Source organism: Pithys albifrons, chromosome 3 (genome assembly GCF_047495875.1).
Source record: "Pithys albifrons albifrons isolate INPA30051 chromosome 3, PitAlb_v1, whole genome shotgun sequence".
Classification (NCBI taxonomy): Eukaryota; Metazoa; Chordata; class Aves; order Passeriformes; family Thamnophilidae; genus Pithys; species Pithys albifrons.
In genome coordinates, this window is record NC_092460.1 from 68248805 (window position 1) to 68273821 (window position 25017).

At 43.2% G+C, this 25017-nt stretch overlaps 1 protein-coding gene across 1 annotated transcript; it reads left to right on the forward strand.

Moving 5' to 3' along the window:
* The first annotated feature begins 7877 nt into the window (after positions 1-7877).
* Positions 7878-14485, forward strand: AVPR1A (arginine vasopressin receptor 1A). Its single transcript, XM_071549976.1, has 2 exons — positions 7878-8972; positions 10805-14485. The coding sequence occupies exons 1-2, from the start codon at positions 7934-7936 to the stop codon at positions 11086-11088; spliced, it is 1323 nt and encodes a 440-aa protein (XP_071406077.1). The 5' UTR covers positions 7878-7933; the 3' UTR covers positions 11089-14485.
* Positions 14486-25017: the final 10532 nt, after the last annotated feature.

The following is a 25017-nucleotide window of genomic DNA, read 5'->3' on the forward strand; positions in this document are numbered from 1 at the left end:
CCAAGATACTTTTTCCACAATCTAAGTATCATTGATCATTCCCACTTTTCTGATCTGCTTCTTCTGGTCTTCTTCAACACCCAAACCTACCTCATCAGTGTTTGAAACTAAGGCTGAGGCACCACCAGCTCATCTCTTCTGTGCTCATCCCTGAGACAGAGAGCTGCTGCTCATCACCCTTCTTGAGTTCTCCTCTCACATCTCACAGGTTACCCTACAGACAGCTCCAAGATCCACCTAATTCCCTGATCCATGTTTCAGCTTTCTTCTCTCTGACTGTCAATGTCTGGCCTTTCTCTGCTTTCCTCAATATCACTATTTATTTTGTTTTCTCTCTGAAGAGGCCCGAGCAGGCAAGAGCCTGCAAGGTCTGGACTGCCAGCTTGTTGCTGGCTCAAACAGGGACAGGAGATGTGATAAGAGAAGATGCACTGGAAACAGGTAGGAAATGTGCTTTATGCTTCTTCTGCATGCTGACTACCCTGTAAGCCACAGCTCAGGTTAAAGACAGCAATACATCTGCAACCTTCAGGATCCTTAAATTTGCATTATAATGAAAAAAGCATTTTGATTAAAAGATTTTTAGCCAGTTTTCTTCCAGAGACAATTGGGCTTTATATGGAGAGGACAGCCTCACAGAGCCTAATCCTGAAGAAGCTGGAAAATGAATGTGTATAAACATCCATAAGACTAGCTAGCATTTGTACCTTCTCTGGTCTGACAGAAAGACTGGAACCTATTTCTCAGGAATTCAATGGTAAAATGACTGTGGTGGTAGCACCCTAAACTACCAAGCTTGTGAGAATGCAGCTGCCACAGTATTTTCAGTACAGATTATTTGAGAGGGGTTTTCTTTACATAATGGTTACATCAGTATTCTGCATCAGTCATCAATATTCCGTATCAGTAGGCTCTTCAAAATGTTCACTGTGAGAAAAATGACAATTAATCAATTAATTTTTCACTGCTTTAGAATGTGTTTCTTAATGATAACTACTGAAATAGATTTTACAATAAACAGAAGCATTATTACCTTTATACCATTCCACAAGTGGCTTTGTCTTTCAATTAGAATTATGAAGCAGTAATGCTCTGCTGGTGTATTCTCAAACACAGTATGCTTTCATTTCTTGGCATATTTCTGGGATAAAGAAGGCAATTTAGTACAAGACTAGCTTTTGCACAAATTCATCATTTCCTAGAATCAGTTGATAGTGTCATTGTCAGATACAGTCAAATCTCTCAATAAAATTGTCATGCAGAGATTGTCTGTATTCCTTTCTACAAACTAAATACCTGAAGAGAACTTTTATTAGTATTATAATATTTTTGTAAGACAGTTGCGTCTCATTATGTCAAGTATTCTGTAAGGAGAAATCACAGGAATAACCATTACAGTTCATTTCACTTTGTTTATACCGATCACTTGTCACTAAAATTTATAAAGTATTTTCTTTTGCCTTGACTTAGTGTATGTTAACTAAGAGAGAATGCAAATGTCATTATTAAATTGCCCCTTGAAAAATCAAAACTTGCACAACGCATAAGGAAGGTAGGTAGGTGTTAACACAGTGATAGAGTAGGTGTACTGGATTTGTGTGGCAAAGTCTGGGGGTATGGGGTAGGGGAAGGTTACAGCTTCTATGAGTAGCTGCCTGGAGCTTCCTCTGTGTCCAACAGAGCCAATGCCAGATGGCTCCAAAAGAGACCTACTGCTGACCAAGGCCAAGACCCTCACCAACAGCTGACAGTGCCTCTGTGATAATGTGTTTAAGAAGGAAAACCCCCCTGCAGAACAGCAGCCAGAAACAGCAGTCAGAATATGTGAGAAACAACCCTGCAGACATGGAGATCATTGGAGAAGGAGAGGAAGGAGGTGTTTCAGGCACCAGAGCTGAGATTCCCCTGCAGCCCATGGAAGACCTCATGCCACAGCCGTGAATGTCTGCTGGAGATAGTGACCCCATGGGAAGCCTGTGCAGGAGTAGGTTTGCTGGCAGGATTTGTGACCCTGCAGGTCTAGACCCACACTGGGGCAGCCTGTTCTTGAAGGACTGCACCCTGTGGAAAGGGACCCATATTTGAGCAATTCATGAAGAACTGCACCCCATGGGCAGGACTCACATTGAAGAAGTTCACAGAGGACTGTCTCCCATGGAAGTGACCCCACACTGGAGCAGGGGAAGAGTATGAGGAGTCTCGCCCCTATAGAGAAAGATAAACTGATGATAAAATGACCACAGCCCCCATTTCCCATCCCCGCTGTCGGGAAGGAGGTAGAGAATTCTGTAGTGAAGTTAAGCCTGAGAAGAGGAGGGGAGAGGAGAGGGATGGGGGAAGGTGTTTTTAAGATTTGGGTTTATTTCTCATTATCCTGCTGAGATCTTATTGGTAATAAACTAAACTAATTTTCCCAAGTTTAGTCTGTGTTGTCTGTGATGTTAACAGGTGAGTGGTCTTGTCCTTATCTTGACCCACCAGCTTTTCCTTCTATTTTTCTGTCCCTTATCCAGCTAAAAAGGGAAGTAATAGAGTGGTTTTGGAGGACAGCTGACATCCAGCCAGCATCAGCCTGCAACAGTATGTTACAGATGGAACGAAATTCTAGGTGGGAGTAATTTAGAACCTGGCTCAAGGCAACAAGAACCTTTTACATCTCTGAAATAAGAGAAGAGATTATGTGCTTAGAGCAAAAACACTGATGCAGCATCCGTGGGTCTCTTTCAGGTCTGGAAAGTCTGAGTTTATACCATTTTACCAAGTAGATATAATGTGAGGAAGCCCAGTTCTAATCTTATTTTGCTAATGACAGCATTGAATGAATCTGTAGATTTATGCCCTGATGATTTTAATCCTTCAGATTTAATGAGAGATTTGCTGGCTGATGTTCTATTGAACATCTCATACAGATTTTTATTGTGTCTTGGACATGATGAAAGTCTGAGCAGCATGATGCAATGGGGAAATGCGGCTTTCCCCATGGTTTTTTTTGGTATGTTCTTTCCACAAGGTTATAAACATGGAAAGGCCAATTGTCCCTTCAAATGCCCATTTCCTTCAATGCTTTGAAACCCAGAGAAGCTGGGAAGCTGCTATGTTAACATTTCTTCAGGGGAATGGTTGAAATCTCTGAATCCTGAAGGCACTGATTTCTGTTACGCCGGATCAGCAAGGATGCCAGGAAGGAGGCAAAAGGAAAAGGGCAACATGACGCTTCTTCTGGTGACATTTAACTTCACAAGCTGCTCTGCAGTATTACCTGGACACCACAGACAACATCCATATGCTGGTTTTGGCTGGGATAGAGTTAATTTTCTCCACAGTAGCTTGTGTGTGGCTATGTTTTGGATTTGTGCTAGAAACCAGGTTGATAATATGGAAATGTTTTTGTTAGTGCTGAGCAGTGCTTACACAGAGTCAAGAGCTTTTCTGCTTCTCACGACACCCCAACAGTGAGTGGGCCTGGGTGCATAAGAAGCTGGGAGTGGACACAGCTGGGACAGCTGACCCCAATTGACCCCATACCATGGTATCTCCTACTCAGCATATAAAGCCAGAGGAAGAAGGAAGAGGATGATCAGAGTGATGGTTTGTCTTCCCAAGTCAGTGTTATGTGTGATGGGGCCCTGTTTTTGTAGAGATGGCTGAAAATCTGCCTCCCCATGGGAAGTGATGAATGAATTCCTTGTTTTGCTAGTTCATGTGCAAGGCTTTTGCCTACAAAACTGGTTTTTTCTCAACCCATGAGTTTCCTCCCTTTTACACTTCTGATTCTCTCCCCATCCCACCAGGGAGGACTGATCAAGCAGCTGTTGGTGCTCAGTTGCTGACTGAAACCATGCCATGCCATCACAGAAAGAAACACAGTATTCCAAGGATGGTCAGACACAATTTCCTGTGTATACAAATACCAGAATCTGGATGTGTCTTCAGTTTAACAAGCAAAGGAAAACTTGGGGCATAACCCTAAAGCTTTTTGTTTCCTGGCCACTTTTAGGGGTTTCAAGATAATGAATTGAAGTTTTGCAAACTGAGCCCTGAGGCCTGAACATCAATTCCTGTCTCTTACAGATCGTTTCTTAATTCTGTGTTTTACACAGTAGGAGTTTGCCCTCAGTCTTGCTCATTTCTTGGTCTTGTATTACAGGCTTTTCAGAACTCCGAATTCAGACTTGTAATCTGCTTTGAAGGCAGTTTGGGGCAATTCTCCACTTAGTTTTGCCCTGGTAGCCAAAAAGCTAGACCAGTAGCGGTTGTAAACAAGGCATTTTTTCAGGAACCTGCTTTGTGTCCCAGGTGTTCTCCTGTCTGTCTTCAGGTGATATTTCCTTCCTAGGGATAGCAAATGGATGGGGCATCTGCTTGCCTCCCTGGTGACCCCAACTTCTAGCAGTCTCCCTCACTCAGCACACGGGTTTTTTCCCATGCTTGGTTCCCATAGTTATGAATTTAAAAGTTGGGATCTGCAGCATCTAAGTTTTTTGGCTTTCTGAGAAGGGCTATCAAAATCATCCTTCCTTACTAAATAGTGTTGGTCAAAGCAAGCAGTGCAAATACTTTGAACTTGGAGACAGATCACAGAAGACAGCTGTTCATATCTATGGTTTATGTGCTTTTTAACAAGGCAGCTGAATCCTCTACAAATAAACAGCTCTCCTTTTTTTAGCAGTGCTTTAACCCTTATCCTGCATGAGGAATTTATTTTATTAAAAAGCTTGACTGGTTTTTTGCTTATATTGCTTTTCTGCAATTCTAATAACTAGAGCAACTCTTCACAAAACCTGGCAGCCAATCGTGGTTTGACCGCAAGTAGCTACAATTCAAAACTTTCAGTTTTGCTGAAAGCCTGCTATTTTTTTTGTTTAAAGTTCTCTTGCATGATAGAAATCATCATAAATTTTCCAGGATTAAAATCTTGAGCCTTTGACTTGCTCACAGTATTTCCTTTGCCATGGAAGAAGAGGTTAAGACTGCAGCTTAAGTCATCACCACAACATCAAGGGATGAATGGAAAACAGCTGCATTTGGCAACACACTGGATCATGGTCCAGTTAGTTTTTTGAATACTTTACAGAAGCTATTCAGTCTCCAATGAATTCAGTGTTCATAAGGTTATCTAGCAATCTTTAAGCACTTTAACAGAAACCTTTATGGCAGCAGAGAATATGCTAGAAACCCTTGCTATTCTCAGATATTTTTACAGAAAGCTGTGTGCTTAGTGAGAAAAAAGAAAAGTTTCTTGTAATGGCAGTTACCATTTTCTTTACTCAGAGTTCAGCTCCAAGCTGAGCTCCAAGTGAGTCGCAGAGCAAGGATGTGCATTTCACCTAGCAGCCTTGCCAGTGGCCTTTGTTGTCTTTGTTGTCTTTGGAAGAGAATTCTACAAGTTTTCCCACATGTTGATCTCCATGTTACAGATTTCTGTGGGTAGAGGAACCCTTTCCATGTCTGGTCAGTCTGGTCACATAGGAGAACATTACTTATTCAGCTTGATAAAGACACCTTACTTGGAACACTGAAAACTGTACTGATTAATTTGAAGAACACCAATACTGTAAGAATTAAGCAAACAAGATCAGACTAGGTGCTGATTAAACTACTATAGAAACCTAAAGAGTTGTGAATTTGCTTAATATTTAGAGCAGGAGGGCATTTTTTAACTACTAGATATAAATAAAGCTCTACTGAATTACTTACGTTTGTTGAAACAAACAAATTCGCAACAGCCTTGTTAGATATATTGTCTATTAAAACATCAATATTGACTAATTTTGAGAAATTGAGAAAAAGAGGCATAGAGACTAGCCCTAGATTACTTTTTTTCTGATGGAGTACAATGCAGCAAAAATTATTATCAAACATTGCAAGTAATCACTAGGTAAAGCCTTGGGCAATGATACTGAGATGCATTTACAGCCTTTTGCTGTGGAAACATTCTTATAAATGCTATTCAGAGGAATAGAGAGAGGATGGGTTGGAAAGGAGTATTTCTGAGATTATATGGGCTTGACAAACTCTCAGTATTCTGAACAACCATTCTTATCTTATTGTCTGGCTGTTAAAAATACATCTTTGCCAACCCTGAATTCTGTTAATGGATGACATACCCAGAAGAGAAAAAGCTTCATAATCCTCACATGGTTTGCACAGCAGAGAAACTGTTAGCAGAGTTTCATGAGTAACACTGTTCATTCATACAGCATTGAGCTCCTGTAAAGCATGTCAGAGAGACTGGCAAGAAATGTGCAAAAAACCATGGTAGCGGTGCTGTATTCTGAGATTTACATAGATTTAATTTCCCTCTCTATTTGATCTGAAACATGCTGATGTGTTGTGTGGTGTGCAGTTTTCCAGGTCTAATACAATGGAATAGGCACTAAGCAGTGAATAATGCACTGAATCATTCACAAAAATCAGGCTTTGGAACAAAGGCAAGTTTAAAGAATTAAGTTTACTAGAAATTCAGGACAGATACATTTATAGTTTTCCAGGGTTGGGGGCGGGGGGGGGGGGGGGGGGGGGAGGACGGGGTCTGCAGCTTTTTGTGGAAAAGCTCTTGACAGCTCTTTGCTCTGTAGGAGCAGGTGTCCTCCTAGATTCCTGTCGCTGACTCCCAAGTGAAGGAAGGATAGTGACATACTGAGGAGGGTGCACATACCTTCCCACAGGTGAATGAGCCCAGAAAGGGGCAAAAAGCGTGGGATAAACCTTGCACAATGCTACCATGTTCAGAATCATATAGCCTTCTTGTATTTTAAACTTTAAGACCATTCTGGAGTCAAAACTCTTAGAAACACATTTTTAATCAAAGAAGTAAGATTTAATCTTTCATACTTCCTTATTTTTCCTTCTCCCTATAAAACCACATGCTTTTTATAACTAAATTTAACTGCAATCACATATGACCACACCCAGAGAGTTTTTTATTAAAACCAAAGTAGGGTTGGCATCTAATGAAATATTTCTTTGTTGTGATCTTATGCATTTTCTTGTGACTGAAGGAAGGAGTTTCTAAATGAAGGATCAAATTCAGGTTCTGGTGAAATCGGGGTGTAAACCCACAGCCATGACAACGGGACTAGAATTTGTATCAAATCCATTAACTCTACCAAGACCAGGACAGCTGCTCAGCTAAACCATGTTTAAAACTGGGACCCACTGCCAGAAACTCTGTTGGAAATGTGGAGATTTTGATTGTACTTGCAGAAATGTATGGTTTAGACCTCTATGCTAAGGTCTGGATGACATTTATTGTCCTACATGGAAGTCCTGAAACTTTCAGAAAGGTTGCTTTCAAACTCTGTGCTGTTTTTTCTAATCATTCACTTTCCTGGGATTGATCCCAGCATGACTGTGGAACGCCAAAGGCCCAAACTGGATTTCTCTCAGAGTCAAACTAGCACTTCTCACCGACAAGCCACTTTGCCTTGGCTAGAAGCCGGATCGGAGTGTGCAGACTGATGGTGACAGATTTCCGTCTATTCTGCATGGTAAGGACAACAATTTTATTCTCAATTAAGCTTCTAAGCGGTGCTTTACCTGGCGGCGAGGGAGCTCTCCCGGCGTACGGTTCTGGTTCGAGCAGCCCTTACCGCCCCGCCGGGCTCCGCGGGGGCCGGGAGGAAGTGTGGGACCCGCTCCCCGCGACGCAGCGCTGTCTGGGCGGAGCGGCCCCGGTCCCTCGGCGGGAGCAGCCTCCCCGCTCGGCGGGGCGGCCGGGGGGGCGCGGAGGGAGCGGCGGCGGCAGCCTGAGGAAGGAGGGAGCTGGCGTCAGGCGCGGGGCAGCCACTGGCAGGGGAGCTCCCCCTCGCCTCGCCTCCCGCGGCGGGGAATAAAGCCACCTGGCCCGGCGCTCCCCCACCACTGGAGCGGGGAGGCGGTGGCCGAGCGGACGTGCGGGGGTCGGGCCGGGCTCCTCCTCGTAGCCCTCTCCATGCGCCTCGACGGCGGTGCCGGCTCCCCCCGGGCCGCGCCCTCGCCCGGGAACGGCAGCTGGTGGCGGGCGGCGGAGCCCGGGGGCGGCAGCGGCAGCCCCAGCCCCGAGGCGTGGTCGGGGTCGCCCAACGGCAGCCTGGGGGGCTGGGACCCCTTCGGACGGGACGAGGAGCTGGCGAAGCTGGAGATCGCGGTGCTGGCCGTCACCTTCGCAGTGGCAGTGGTGGGGAACGGCAGCGTGCTGCTGGCCCTGCGGCGCACGCCGCGCAAGGCGTCCCGCATGCACCTCTTCATCCGCCACCTCAGCCTGGCCGACCTGGTGGTGGCCTTCTTTCAGGTGCTGCCCCAGCTCTGCTGGGAAGTGACCCACCGCTTCTACGGCCCCGACGGGCTCTGCCGCGTCGTCAAGCACCTGCAGGTCTTCGGCATGTTCGCCTCGGCGTACATGCTGGTGGCCATGACCGCCGATCGCTACATCGCCGTCTGCCACCCGCTGAAGACGCTGCAGCAGCCCACCAAGCGTTCGTACGGGATGATCGCGGCGGCCTGGGCGCTCAGCCTGCTGCTCAGCACCCCGCAGTACTTCATCTTCTCCCTCAGCGAGGTGGAGCGCGGCTCGCAGGTTTACGACTGCTGGGCACACTTCATCATGCCCTGGGGGCCCCGCGCCTACATCACCTGGATCACCGGCGGCATCTTCGTCGCGCCCGTCCTCATACTCGTCACCTGCTACGGCTTCATCTGCTACCACATCTGGCGCAACGTCCGGGGCAAGACGCGCCCGGGGGAGGCGGTGGCGGCGGCAGAGGTGGCGGCGGCGGCGGTGGCAGAAAGCGGCGGGCGGTGGGCGGCTGGCGGCGGCGGGCGGCGGGGGCTTCTCCTCGCTCCCTGTGTCAGCAGCGTCAAGACCATCTCCCGCGCGAAGATCCGCACCGTCAAGATGACCTTTGTCATCGTGTCCGTGTACGTGGTCTGCTGGGCTCCCTTCTTCACCATCCAGATGTGGTCCGTCTGGGACCAGCGATTCCCCTGGGTCGGTAGGTGATGCCTCCACTTCCCCGCACCTGCCGGCCCGCACGCGTTGGGGTCCCCCGGGGGCACTGCCGGCTGTCCCGGCACTGCGCATCCCTGAGCCGAGCGTGGGGGAGACAGGGAGCGAAGTGAGAGCGGGACCCGAGCGTGGGGGAGACAGGGAGCGAAGTGAGAGCGGGACCCGAGCGTGGGGGAGACAGGGAGCGAAGTGAGAGCGGGACCCGGGCGCACTCTCCCCGCGCTTCCCGGGCGAACGGGCCCGTCTCCCGCCGGAGAACAGCGGCTGAGCGCCCTTGTGCGGGAAGGTGAGAAAGCCCTAGGGCCGTCGCCGCCCTCGGGGCCGCCCCGCCGGCAGCGCTCGCACTCCCGGACCTGGCGGCCCCGGCGCTCGTCTCGGCCTGTCCCGGGAGCAGCCGGAGCGGAGCGGCTGCTGGGGGCAGCTGGACCCCCGGAAAGGAGAGCAGCCTCTGGGTTCTCATCCAGAGAGAAACGAATGGATGGCAAATGGCAAATATTTGCTGCCATAATTTGAACCAGCAACATTTTCGTCCGTTTGAAGCTGCCGATAAGAAAACTTTAGAAACGTTTTATGTTATTGTGAAGCATATACACATGTATATCAGGAGCAGTGATATGAGCAGGGAACTTACTTAGCCTTCTTTCCTGCATCTGCTGTCTAATAGTGACGTTGAGCACACCCTGAAGCCTTCCTCTCGGCAGGGCAGTCACCTCTGAGAGTAGCTCATTTAGTCAGTCACCAGTTTGCACGAATCAGTGGCAATGTAAATTTCGGAGTTATCTGTCCTGCTGTTTAATTTGGCTGCAAATAATTCGAGAGTTTAAGAACTATTACATAGGTAATAGCAGGCAATAACATATACTCTGTTTCCTCATAATGAGAAAGCACTAAATCAAAGTATTGGAATTCATAATGTTTAATTTTTTTAATATCCCCAAATTATTGCTTACTGTATTGAGAGCATTGATTACCTCTAATGTGGTACTAAAGTCAAGCCCATAATGCAGGTCTCTACAGAGAAATAAAGACACAATTGCAGTAGGCAAATAGTTTTGTTTTTTTTTTTTGCTTCAAAAGTACTGAAGCCTGATTGAATAGATGAGTATTTGCTAGATTTGTTTGAACAGATTCTTTAAATCCATGGAAGTGCATAACACAACAACTCTACTTTTTGGAGATTCAATAATTACAAAGAAAGTTCACTAATAATTGATTAGACGAAGTATATATTTGGAGTATTTGATGTAAGTACTAACTAGTTAATGAAGGCAGAAAACAATAGCATTTTCATGGCATAGTGCTAACTTTGGTTTTCCCTTAAGTAAAGTTTGTTTAATCTTCAAAATTCAGATTTGATCAACAAACCAGTAGTCAGTTGATCATTCAACACTTACCAGCATGTAGATGTATATACCTAAATTCAGTGTTATTGAAAGCAGTGGAAAATCAGTGGGAATTTTGCCATTGTCTCCCAGGGTTCTGGATAAAAAACTGTTCAGTATTTAAAGCATGATCTTATCAACACATGGATACACATCAGTGGAAATGGGACTAAAGCATTAATTTGGGTGGATTATCCCATAAATTACTCTGTCACAGCTTTTTGAAGTCTGTTCAGACAAATTCCCATTGACTTCAATGGCAGCCTTACGTACATAAGAACTTCCCACATATGTTCTCATTTCTCATTTCAAATGCTGCGGCTCAACTTTTAGAACTAGAATATTCAGGAAAATAAATCCAACAGTTAATGAAGCAATTGACCGAATGGTGCAAATGTTCTTTTAGCGATTAAACGGTTTTTTCCCTCCTCCCCAGATTCTGAAAACACTGCAACTACTGTTACAGCTCTGCTGGCCAGTCTGAACAGTTGCTGTAACCCATGGATCTACATGTTCTTCAGTGGGCACCTCCTGCAAGACTGCATACAGAGCTTCCCTTGCTGCCAAAAAATAAAGCAAACCCTAAGTAAAGAAGATTCAAACAGCAACAGCAGGCGACAGACTTCTTTCACCAACAACAGAAGCCCAAACCACAGCCTTAATACCTGGAGAGAGGTGCCCCTCTCCAAATCAACTGGCTTCATCCCCATTCCAACATGAGACAGGCCTCGAGGCAGGGAGGGCTTGCAGTCCCATCACAGTGTTTGGGAAGGTTACAGCATGGCACTCTGTGCCTGTCAAAAGCACCGGTCATGGTACTGAGGAATGACTAACATGACCATAAGACAAAATGTGCCACCTTGCTCAATAAGCTATTCTGCTGCGTGAAAATTATTTTTTGAAAGGTACTTAGGACTTGGGCAACTGATCAGGAAGGCAGGCAACAATAAAGCAATTATTTTTTTAAATAGAATTTATTTTCATTTTTTGTCTGTTTCTAAAATAATAACTGCACTGTTTGCTTGCTATTTAGAGCAGTAAAAATAGCGGAGTTGTCATGTATTGGGGTAACTCTTTAGTTTAATGCCTAAAACTTCCCATGGTTGTCTGATGAAGTCACAGGGAAAGAAGGCAATACAAGCAAGACTACAGTTTAGTCTTAAAACGCACAAAAAAAAGAGATAGAAAAAAGTCCTGGCTGTTCAGATAAGGAACGTGGTTAGACAGACTCCGAGTTGTTGGAGTTCAGTTGCTCATACTGCTTTATCTTGTAAAGGTCTAGCAATTCTCAGATACTGAAATTTAACAACCCTTCTGAAGGCAAATCCTTTAGTGCTGTCACTGTCTGTATGTGTATTGTAGGATTTCATTTTTAGGGTAACATTTCTTCTTCACTTAATGTAAGTTATACAACATATTTTTGTGTGTGTATTGTTGCACCTACCTTCATTTTTTTAAACTAATTTAAAAAACTATATTGATAAATAAGTATAAGATAGGAGTAGCTCAGCACTATGACAAACAGATATGCCAAGAAAATGCATAATGAATACCAGGACAACTTGCTTTATGGGCAAGAATTCAATTAGTCTCTTTTTTTTCTTCACTAAGATCAAGCTAGGATCAAGCTACATTTGGTTGTCAAGCCAATAGCCCCATCAATTCGTGAGAGTGGCCATTTGGTAAGAGCCGTAGAACCAGTATATTCCAAGCCACAAGATCTGAGAATCAAACCTGTAAGTCTTCTGGGAACACATAAAAATTGTCAATGTTGTTGGGTTGGTTTTTTTAAAATTATTTTTATTACCAGATCACAACAAACTGGCAGTAAACTGCAGTAAAAATTCATCATAACACATTTGCTAATTACAGAGCATCCAAGGTGTGCTTATGTTCTGTACAGTGCATGGTCATCTGTAGTTCATTCAGATGGTAAATAAACCTGTTACGTCTTTCAGTGGAGTCTGTCATTCATCTTAAGGTTGGGTTTTGAAGCTACTTGAATAAGTTTTGCTGTGTTTTTAAGTATTGAGGATCATTTTGAGAAGTACCAGTCTGCTCTGTTTTCCTGGGCTTTCTCTATCCTGAAATCCAGGTGTTCTGGCACCGTGCAGGACTGCTGATGCAGTCACAGCTGGCTACTGGAGCAGTGGGGCATGTGCATGGCTGCATAACATGGAAGGAAGGAGGAAGCTCAGCAGAAGGTTTCTCCTCTTCCCATCAAAACCTAACAAGATTGTTTTTCTAATTGCTTGAGGAGAGTAACAAATGGGACCACCATGTGGCTTCCACTGGGGTTATCCCCATGCCAGGCAGTTAAATGCCCCCTTGACACCCCATCCCATCAGGTCTTGGAAGATAAGCAGGGTCAGCCCTGGTTAGTACTTGGATGGGAGACCTCCTGGGAATACCGGGGGCTGTAGGTTCTAGTCCTGAGAACTTCACTGGCGCCGTCAAGCTCGCTCGGCCATGGCAGATGAACCTTAAGAGTTAAAGGGTGGGGCCAGTTCTGCACACACTGTGTCTCACCTAAAACATCCACTGCGCAGGCTGGAAGGGCACACCCATGTGGGGAGAGCCCTTCCCAAATCCTTGTTCGCGAAGCCGAGCCATATATACATACAGTCCACATGCCCGTCCCGATAATGGCAGCAGAAGTTAATAGAGCTAGTTGTAGGATAAGATCATATTAAGCCTGTTATGGGGAGGCCCCGTAGTGTAAAGGAGACCACTCTGGACTCTGAATTCCAAGGACCTGAGTTCAAGTCTCAGTGGGTACCATCCTCTGGCAGTTCGATGCCTCTCTGCCATCTGATCCTGTCAGATCTGGGATATTAAGCAGGGTCAGTCCCGACTAGTTCTGGGTGCTCTAAACAGTCCCGAGGACTTCACTGTCACTGTCCAAGCTTGCTTAGCTGTGGCAGATGGACCTCAGGACTTAAATGGTGGGGCCCCTTCTGCGCATGCTGTGCCTCGCCTAAAAAATCCACTGTGCAGGCTCGAAGGAGACACCCATGTGGGGAGAGCCCTTCCCAAATCTTTGTTCATGAAGCCTAGCCATACATACAAACCTGTTATCCACTCCAGAAGCTTCTAGACATATCACTGAGTATTCTGGGCAAAAATTAGGAAATAATATAGTGTAAAAAGGGGAAAAATTAGATTTTATTGTCTCTACAGAAAACTTGGCTTGTCTGCCTACTTTTCTTGTTAGCAATTTCTGCTCTTCAGCAGAATAATGTGGTTCAATATTTTGCTGTTTTTTAAAGCACTAGAACCCAGAGGACCATGTGGTAGAATGGCTTATATTTAACAGACTATCTTTTTTACCACCCTTAGTACACAAATGTGACTACAGCTCTCACCGGTTCTGGACAAAAGTTTGTGAACCTGAAGTTATATTTAAGTCAGAGAAAAGGCATGCAGTGGCATTGTGTGTGTCTTTGTGCACATTATACGTACTGCATATATTTTGAAAGTAGGTAATTCACACTTACTGGAATTGCAAGTGTTTCCAATTAAGTACATTATTGTTTGTCTAGTTTTCTCTTTGTGCTACTACTTTCTTTGTACATGAAATCTATTAAAAAGCAATTAGCTGTACTAACCGAATTTTCATGTTTGCATAATTGAATTGTTTTTCTATTAGACTTTATATTCAAACAGAAGAGATTATGTGAGAACATATGTATAATGATGTGGATAACAAAACTGAGCTGGGTAATGGCCAATGTATGTATTAAAGCAAACAGACTCAAAATTATCAATTTTAGTTTCTTCTAAATATGTTATGAAATATAGGCTTACACTTGGGGTACGTCAGCATGAATTTCCCCTGTGAGTGTTCTATAGTTTCTGCAACTAAATTGACAACACAATTTAGCAGTATTTGTTTTCCAGATTATCTTTTGTAAATACCAAATTTTGCACAAAGTTGTAGCACTGGAAGATACAGCCCATATTTTTTAATTGTTTGTCTGTGGAGATATTTTTCTAACAGCTCTTTTGGGTTATCATGAGGTCACATTAATGGAAACAGAAGGAAACAAAAAATTGTGAAACCATTACATGTTTAAAACATGGAAACATGCTCTAATAAACCTATATATTTGTTTGATCATTTTGTTGTTGGGTTTTTTTTCTTTTCTAGATTTTGCAGGGCCAGAAATGTATTTGGTAATACAATATATATTTTACAAAATGTAACACTTTTTTGTTAATTTTAATAAGTTGTTTCCATGAAAACCTTTAAGGAGTGAACAAAACTATGTTTTTCTATTGCACATAGTGCATGAAGGGTATGAACAAAGAAGGAACATGCAGTCAGCTTTCCACTATATGCTGCTAGTATTGTTAAAACATTAGCATGTAATCTAGCATTTCTAGAGGGGTTATTTGGATATTTTATTTTATTTTATTTTATTTTATATATTTAGCTTCTAATGTAAAACATGATTGAATGGACGAGCCTGCACTCTGTTGTTTGGGCTGGTGTTACAAAAAGTACAGGATTTTAAAAACAATTAGAGGGCAAAAGTGGAGATGATACAGAAGACAGAAAGGATTTTGTTCTTTTATATAAATGTAAGTTGCGAAAAAACTTCATTAATTTCTTTTTAAATTATAAGTAGACATATTCTTGGCTCAGAGCAAAAAAAACCCAAATTCTGTATTACCACATCAAGACTAAAATCCACAAGAGACACAAGTTTGTGTGTGCCCAGTACTGCAAAGACAAAGGTTTTGTCTGCAGAAAATCTTATGGCTGATTCCAAATTGTCCAGGTTGAAGGACCTTGCTAAAGTGCATGCATGCTCCTTTCCAATCATGCACATGGAAACCAGGGCAGAAGAAGGGAAGGATCTGCAGAGCTGGATGTTGTTCCAGTGCAGGTACCCAGCTTTGGGAAGTGAACCCAGATCTTACAGCAGAGGTACTGCTGAATTACAGTTACTTGTCGCGTAGAAGAAACTCTTACTGAGTTCTCCTAGACTGAGTTCCCCACTTACAGAAAAGACTAGCTAAATACAGTGTCCTTTTTTAAAAAAGTGTCTGTGTGAGTTTCAGTTGAACACTCCCTTCTGTACAGGATGGAAGTCTGTTCCGTGCACGAAAGACTGGGGAGGCAGACAGGAGTTTGTGTGCTAAACATCAGCTGGAGCTGCAGCTACTATTACAAGCTACTTTTTTTGTTTTTCTTTAGGAATCAGTTTTGCCAGAAAATATGTCATTTGCTACTTAGGTAAAGGAATATTTAAATGAACGGATATATAAATGAACAAGTTTCAAGGTCCAGGGATTGATTACAGCTGCTCCACATGCAGTAGTCCAGGCTGGTTTAGGTAACAGTCCCTCATACATGAGTAGGTCCAGCTAGTCTTGAAAAAGGCAGAGAACTGCCAAAAGTAATGTAAGTCATGCAGCAGGGTTTATGCAAGCAAACAACAATCACAACTGGTCCCTGCTGACCTTGGTTAGAGCCAGCCAGCATGGGTCTGCCTCTTCCAGGACAAGTGCTGCAGAAAACTCTGGATCTCATATGGTGTTAATGAACACTGTATTACTGTTTTGGTACAGCTGCTCAGTAATTTGCCATGTATTAGTATAAACTTGCTTAGAGTAACAGTTTACATGCAAATTAACTTTAGGATATTTTTAGCTAAATTCTTGACACAGTCCATTGGGTTACTTCATTTCTGAAAAGTGAGACTGTGAGGCAGCATTGGCAGCGCAAAGCTCTCTTCCCAGCTGTATGGTGAGGAGACTGGCAAGTGTCTTTAGGTCTAGGTAGACAAGATGTTGTTGGGTATGGGGGAACTGCCCTCTAATCAGAGAAGAATCTTTTGCACAATTCCAATATTTTTCCTGTTTCTAGCATTTGTTTTTTCAGTGGCATGGGTGGGAGGGGAGGCTTAGGGATACAGCACTTTCTCTGCAAGCAAAGGATGGGTTTGAGAAAAAATTGTCAGGATCAGTGGAAGGACATCTAAAAATTCCCCATCTCTGTATTAGCTTATATTTTCTTCCTTTTACTGATGAAGCAAATGCAAGAGTGCCTTTCTTCCCATGTTATGCCAAATTAAGTAGTTCCCGAAAATAATTTTGAACTGCTGTCATTCATTATGGGTTTTTATAAGGTGTTAACACTAGTAACAATTACATAACATTTAATGTCCTCCAATTGCAGAAATCAGGACTACTGTTTCATGACTGTCTATTGTTAAATTGATTGTGTTCCTACTTTGACAACAGGATCAAGTGCTATTGAGATCACAATCCTCTTTCCAGAGCAGTATTTTATATGCTTAGAACTATGACATTTTATTTTTCCTAGTGAAATGTCCTAGGTCTAGATTATACCTTTAAGTGATAGTGGCTGTTATATCCAGTATTTTTCAAGCTAATTTACTGGTGCCTGAGTTATCCATCCTCAGTTCAGGATAATGATGCTTATCTTTTTCCTTAAGTTCTTATAGGACATGTGGATAAGAAGTACTACAAACAAGTTCAGTATTCCTTTTCAAGTAAAGCACTGGCAATGCAGGCTGTAGTGTCCCAACAGCTCTTACACCTTTGTAGCAAAATGTACCAAAGTTAGCATTGAAAACTACTGGGCTCTCCAGAGCATAAAGCCTCTTCTGGAAGACAAGAAGAGGTCACCAGAGACTGGCACAGTGACTGCCCCAGCCTGTTTTGCCACTCCTGCTGTGATTGCTCCTTTCATAGTCTGTCCTGACCCTGATACTGTTGGCTGCAGCAGTAATGGGGACGGGGACCACAGGACCAACAGCAGACAGAGTTGTAATTAAAGCACATTAATTTCAAATTCCTTTTGAAGGGAGGAATGTGGATGTTATAAAATAAAAATCCACAGTGAATATTGGAAGAGAAATGAACTGGTGATTCAGAGAACAAATAAAACATGTTTCAGCTCAAAGGTGATTTGACAGTATCAAAATGCTTTCCATTTTGCAGTTTTAAGCTGTGTTTTATATATTTAGAAAAAGAACTGTAGCAACATGAAGGTCCTTACAAATCTACTAAGTATCTCTGCTGAGATGGCCACAAGGCTATGTATAAAAAAGGATAATGATCTCTCCAAGCTAAGCATTCAACATGTGACTTGTAAGGTCTTGGCCCCCACAATACAAACTTGGCCTGTGGGAAATATGGACAGACACAGTTTTCAGGGAGGAGCAAGGAAGGCGCCTAGTTATCATTCCCCTTTTTTGGAAGGAGGTAATAGTCAGGCTACATGCCTAAACATTCAAACTAAAAGGCAATGATCTTCCTATTATTTTAGGAAGCTTTTGGTTGAAGATGATGTAGAAGTGAGAAGCAGTGGATGAAGAACCCAAAGGCTTAGGAGGCATGTAACTTGTCAAAAGGAGAAACTTGCTTAGGTGTTGCTCAAATGTTTATTTTAAATAAGAATAGTAACTGTACAAAATAGTGGCAAAAGTAACAAAAATCTGGATTGCAAATGCTCTGTCCTGGCTCACTGTAAAACAGGCAGAGTTATGCAGTAAGACATCAGCAAACTGAGGTTGGCACAGACAAAGGCATCCTCAGAAATACTGTAAGTGTTGGTCACTTCAGAGGAAAACACAGATAACAATTCACTCTGTTGTTGGCTGAGATTAGAAAAATAAGGAAATCAAATCATCAGGCTAATTTGCTACACAATTAATCTGAGTAATTTCCTTCCAGAGAAGAAGAAAACATCATTAAATAGCCACTATAATATTTTCTAAATGTGAGACATTTCGGTGTTTCCATGGGAGCACAGGAGTACTTCCAAGTATGGAGTTCAGTAAGACACTTAGGCATTCATGTGGATTTCAGTCATTATGTAGTCCCATTACCTCTAATATTTCAAACACTGTGGGGGCAGTCAGGGCTACAAGGAATTATATGCAGTAAATAATAAAGAAAAGTAAAAGATAGATTTATGTGACTATATATAACCTCATTTCCCAACTCAAATTTTACTCATCTTTTTCAACAGAAAAGAGCAAGGATTTAGTTATGTGTCTCTTAAACCTAGTTCACCATGAAGCTCATGTTCAGAGGCTCAAGAATCCTAAGTTCTACAGATGGTTACAAATATTCTTCATTAAAGTGATAGGTTTGAAGTGTTATTAAATTGAAGAGCTGGGAAAGCAAGGAGAGAGTTCTGCCTTTGTTCTGTTTTGTTGTTTGTTTGGGGGTTGAGGTTTTTTCATGTATTATGACAACTCCCCTAAAAAGCTATATTTTAAATATGCTATACTGGAGATGAGATGATCCAAAGCACCATGAAGAATCACATCTCGCTCTTTCAACATAAGATATACTATTAACACTTGCTCCTCTGTGCCACAGAGGTCACAGTGTGAGGCACAATGTAATTAAACAACAAAATCTCATTTCTTCCCAAATTTATGACCCAAGTGCCTCAACATAGGCATTCAAATCTGGAGGACACGAAGGTGGAATTCATCTCCATGAATGTTCCTACAGTTTAGGTGTGTCCACCTGAACAAGAGTGATTATTTTTGTAGCCAATGCAGAACTAGTTTCTGGGGTCCAGGGAGTCATTATATGAAGGATATCAAGAACACTGCCCTTATCTCCATTGATATATGGACCAGAACATTTCTTATTCATTGTTTTTAATGGCAGGTAGACGTCTAGCTCAAATTGGTACATTTGTACTGCAGATAGCTGTCTACACATACTATAGGTTTTATTGACAGATCTCAGGAGAGACCTCCACAACACGCATTTAGGCTGTAACTTTATTTAAGGGCAACTACAAAATGTTGCCATCTAATAACATCATACCGGTTTGAGTGGAGTTGATGATACTATCCCAATAGCTAACCAAGGAGGGTCATATTGCAAAGATTCTGCCAGCTGGGTGCCTTTGTTAGCCATGTCACAAGAAAGACCAAAACCAAAGCCTAGAAATCAATTTACCTCCTCACACCTAGATGCCATCTCTGACCTGACAAAGAGGGAATAATCTCTGCAGCTAATCTCTCTGGGTCTCCCATCTGTGCATGCTGAACCTTTACAGGTTTCATCTCCTTTGTCCATAAAGGTAGATTTGCAAGAAAATCCTTAGTTAGGCAGAACTCTCGATGTACTCAGATAATACAACCATAAGTGCCAATGTACAACAGAGAAAACTGTATCTTATTACAAAAAGAGTTAGAATAGGGCAAGGGGAGTGGCAGAAACATCAGGATAAGACCTAAAATTCTTGGTAATATTGTGTGGAGTAAAAAGAATTATAAGGAAAGCAAGAGTGGCATTTTGGGTATGTCTGCCACATACTGCATATAAAGTCCTGTTTTCCTAAGAAACTGAATAATTATAAACTTTGAGAATATAATCAGTGTAAAACGGTTTGCAAGAAAAAATATGGCAATGATCTGGTCAACACATTTCCTTCCCAAGTGTTTAAGTGAAAAGTTAAAGTGATGTAATGTATGGTTTAGTGGAAAAAACCCCAGGTTTGACCTCTTTGATGAAAAATGTCTTTGTCCTGCCAAAGATGTGAGGTTCCTGTAAAATAAAGAAACAAGTTCTATGTGCCTCCAAGTCCATGTACCCTGTAGTCTGAGGAGCAGGGAGGGCAAGATTTCCCTTTTCTGCACTGCTCCTGCTCCAGGTTAGCAGGCTCTGGGAAACCAGGCATGCTGTCCCCTCCCCCTTGGAATATGTTGGAATACCTTCAAGTGAGGTCTTCCAGACCACCAGTGTAGGCACCCATGGTCCCTTGCCTCTGTGTGTGCCTGGAAAGAAACTGGGTCTCTTTTGGGAGACAAGTGGTTAAAACCCTTCTCTGCACACTCTTATCTGGGATGGGAACATTTCCAAAGATGGGAGCTGAATTTCTTCAACAATGTAAAGTCAGATCATGGAGGGATAAGTCCATAAAAATGCCTTGCAGATGAGATGAGAACTAAATAGGATAACGGAGGGAGGCGGGTTTGTGACCTGCAGAGACGACTTCACAGAAGTTAGCAGCAACAGGCAACTTTATTCATCCGCTCACAAACTCTTATACACTTCAAAAGCTGAATCCCTCCGCAGCTCTGCCACCTTGGCACTGATAATTGGTTAACAATGCTGTTTACATGACAATGCCCGCTCTAATTGGCCAATTACACACATCTGTTGAGAGGGTGGCAGGAGCTGCTGACCTCATTAACTAGTCCTTGAAGCTACAACACGCTAAGTACAGAAACAAGTTCAACACACAACTCACACTTTAGATCTAAGAGCATATAAAATCCCAACAATAGGAGGGTTTTTTTCTGTTTTGTTTTTGTATATTTGTTTCTTTGAATAGAAAATATGTGGTAGCTGAGAGTCCTTTCAGTGAGTTTGTTAGCAGGAGCTGGGAAACAGAGATGCAGTAGGTCCGTCTTTTTCTGTCCAGTGTTTTACAGGAGAATAACAAGTTTTCTGGTTCAAAACATTTCACTAACCTGTCTCAGTCTTGCTGAGTCTCTGCGCTTGAAAGGGTGCTATGATACTACCACCTATTTCTCACATCACGAGCTGATGAAAAAGTAGTCAAATATCTATATGTATTTTGACTTTAGACTTTTTTTACCAACTTTAATCATGACACTTTTGATGTACGATTTTAAAGCAACATTTTCTAGTGATAGAGGTTTATCACAGAACAATTTGTTAAGATAAGAATATAAATCACTTATCTATTATTATTATCCTGTAGTGTTAGTAGTTTATGGCTAAATACATCTTATCATAAAATCATAGAATAATTTGGGCTGGAAGATACCTTTAAAGGCCATCTAGTCCAACACCCTTGCAGTGAACAGAGACATCTTCAACTAGTCAGGTTGCTCAGAGCCCATCCAGCCTGACTTTGAATGTCTCCAGGGATGGGGCACCCTGAGGCTCCTCTTTGCCAGAAGAAACAAACCCAGTCCTTTATCCTCTCCTCACACCACTGAGTACCTTGCAACCTGCCACTGGACATCTTCAGTTCCTCAACAACCCTCTTCAGCAGGATGCCTAAGTGGGACATCATTATAGCTATGGCCCTACCTGCAGCAAGCAGAGCTTGATCTGCAAACCACCCTTCCTAGTGTAGCCCATTTCCCAATTTCTGCTTGTTCCTGGTCAGAGTGTGCTATTGGTTTGTGCTTGCCCAGACACCCCCCATATACACAGGTCCTTTCAGGGGGCAGCATTCTGCACCTCTCCGTCTTGAACCTGCCTTCTCCCTGGCAGGCTCGTGGCAGTCTCCTTTCCCAGAAGACTTAGGTAGTCATTATGGCATTTCCCAGAGGCTGGCGTACAGCCACACGGCCCACAGCCACAGGACTCCCCATCAACACTACTCTCTCTCAAAGGATCTGTATCTGCTCCACAATCACACAGAGGCAAACCAACAGTGGGACAGGACTGAAGCAGGGCTTCCTCAGTCCACTTCTGTCCTCTGCCCTGTGTTGGGACACCCGTGCTCTCCCACAGTATTGTCAACTCCATTGCATGGAAGCAGGGAAAGGGTAAGGAGCTGCTCACACTTCTGGCAGCACACATGACCATGTTATAGCTTGGGATGATGGGACAAGGAGTGCGGAAAAGGTCTCTCACAGACTTTTACTCTGAATTTTCTGCTGCTCAGCTTTGTCTCTACTCGATGCCTTCAGCATGTGAAGGTTTGGGTATAAGTAATGAGGTTGCTGGGACTACTACAAAAGACCAGAGATTTTGCACACATGTGATCAAATTTCCTGGTTCCTTCTGTGTCAATAAAAAAAACAACTAGATGAGATATCTCTTTCAAGTCCGAAGCCCTGAGGCAGGGTGAAGTTCATACACATAAATTTGCTTTCCCTTGAAAACATCCAGTGTACCTGTGGGCCCTGACTCCTGCTAACCACCAAGTTCTTTGTGGGGTTGCACAGACCCCAGCTGTTTAAAGGTCAATGACACCAATTTCCCAGCACAGATAATGGTGTGTCTGTGCTACATTCCAGTGCAGGGATAGCAAGGGCAGATGGGGTCTCACTGCAGACTTGCTTGCCTCCTGTCCTTGGACACAGCTGGGCTGTGCCACAGTATTGACACTGAGATAGGATGTCATACCTGTCTGCCTCTCTGCCTGCAGGCAGAGTGTCATTGGAAGCCCAGCACAGGCACCCCTTGCTCTCCATGGGATGTTGGACTGGCCCTGCACCTCACCTCTGGCTTCTATGAGAAGAGCAAGGGTGTTCTGTGCCCAGCAGCCTATGAGGAGTTTTGTCTATGGCCACAAAGCAAGGACACGATACTTAAAAACTCACAGCGATTGGGGATGTACCTGGGGGATGAGGTGATGTTTAGCTCCCAGGAGCAATCCCTGCTGGGGTCACACCAGGCTTGCGGTGCCTGTGGGTGCTGGTAGTCATAGTGTGAACATGGGAGAACGTGTGGGTACCAGCAAGCAGGAAGGAGAGGAATTACAAGTTAGTGTTCAGCTGAGAGGCATTTCTCAGAGCAGGTTCCCCCCTTGCCCCTGCTCTGCTAAGGGGTGTTAAAGGTGAATAGCCAAGGTATCTAAAAGAGCACTGCAACACTGGAAGGCAAAGTAAGTCCTTGCCAGAGATTTGCAGAAACTTTATGGCTGTGCTGGAAATTAAACCAAAGCATCCTATTCCCACTACAGCACTTTAATCATCAGATGATCTCCTCTCTAGAGAGCTAACCTGTTATTGGGAGAGAAAATGTCTGTGATGTTACAGAATAGCTCTAAGGGGTATTCTTGATGATTTTCCCTAGAGGTTGGTAATTTTATTTTTATAAAATGCTGGCACTTAACGAACAAAATTATCTTTCTTCTGTGGTGTGCATTCTCAGGCACAAGTAAAGCTTCAGTTTTGACAACTGACAAAGAATTAAAGGGATGTGATACATGCATTATTTTCAGTTGTTCCTGGAGCTGGACTTGAATGAGTGTCATCTGAAGGGATGCGGTGGGTAAATGTACAACTAGCAGGCCAAAGGGCTTTGCAGGCTCTTGTGTAGCTATAGTGAGGACAGCAGGAAAATTCATGTTTACTCATTGAACCCTGACACTCATGATAAAGCTGTGGCAGTGGTACAAAGCAGAGTCTTCCCTTTTGAGACTTCTCCATTTCCAATTTGCCTCAGGGCTACCTTTTAAGTATGTTTTAAAGTATCTTTTAAAGAATGCTACTTGCTTTGTTACTTTTATTGCACATAGTCTTTTAGCCAGGCTTGGCCTAAGACCTGAATGAGCTCCTATGTATGTCCAAATGCAGCATTTCACTTACTGGTTCTGACATTATGTGTTTTATGAGCCTTTGCTCAGCTGCAGCTGAGAATTAATCATTGAATTCCAGTGCTTTTCTCATCCAACTGAATTCAGGTGGAGTTTTATATGACCTTTTGTTTACCTTACATTTAGTGGGAGGGGTCAATGCCCTAACTAAATGAATCTCATGCAGTCTCTGGTATTAAATCAATTGGGCATTAAAGAAAAGAGATTATAGGAGACATTCAAGGATCATGGAAATGCTCCTTGCTTCATACTGATGTATGTCTGGAAGTTTGTTGAGGCTGTGCTTTTGGAGTTTATGGCCATGCATAGCTGTATTGCACAGTCCCTCCACCAGCCAGAGTCCACCAGGTCACGCTGGCATGAGGTGGTGGAGTGACGCACTGTAACCAGCAGCCAGCCCCAGTCCTGGAGAGGACACAGCAGCAGCAGTGCGAATTTGCTGAGATTTGTAAGAGAAATATTAAGATTTATATGAATTAAATATGGATTGAAATATTTGTGTAGAAGTTGTAGATGAAACAGTAGAACAAAGTTTAGAAGGAGAGGTAAGATTTATAGCTCCATATATTTCATTCAAAGAAAGAGGAGGAACAAACTGACCTTAAGATAAGGTGACAAGAAGATGAAGAACAGGACTGGTGCCATAAAATAAGCAGATAAATAAAGCAAGAATTATGAGGGTTCAGTTGACATACCGAGGCAAAAAATCCCAAACAGCACCCACTCCTACAGGGCACAAAGGCAAAACAGTATCAATTCCTCACTGTTAGCCCTGGCATCTATGTCTTAGTGTGGATAAGCATATGTGTGTGAACATGTGAATGGTGAAAATCAGTGTGGAGATACTGTAAATCAAAACCACCTTTCCCTTCCATAAGACCCCACAGTGAATTAGTCTTACAGTAATTTGCTATAAATTGGCCTTGCTGAGATGCAGAAGGAAAAAACACAACAGAGCACTCAATGATGTAGCAATTCTGGTTTCAAGAGGATCTCTCTCCAAGCTTAGGTCACAGGTGAAGGTGTAGCAAGTTGGCAGGTGTCAGCTCAAGGGTCTGGATACTATACCCCCATGGAGTTTGATACCTGCAAAGTGAAACATTTTAAAAAAAGTGTAAAAGACTTTTGGACAGTATCTGAATTTTGTGCTGGCCCACTGATCATTAAGGGTAATGAAAGTATAACTACTGTCAAAACAGGAACAGATGCACCATACCCAACCTTACACAAAAATAGGATCAAAACCATTTTAGACTTCAGAGATAACAAAGACATATTGCCAGCAGCCTTTCCAGTAACCTGTAACTGTTATGTGTCAAATTTAATTCAATCCAGCT

Bases quoted from the DNA above. Each gene is read 5' to 3' on its own strand.
- AVPR1A (XM_071549976.1), top strand. From the start codon at position 7,934: ATGCGCCTCGACGGCGGTGCCGGCTCCCCCCGGGCCGCGCCCTCGCCC. The intron at 8,973-10,804 runs GTAGGTGATGCC...CCTCCTCCCCAG, and splicing joins CCAGCGATTCCCCTGGGTCG to ATTCTGAAAACACTGCAACT.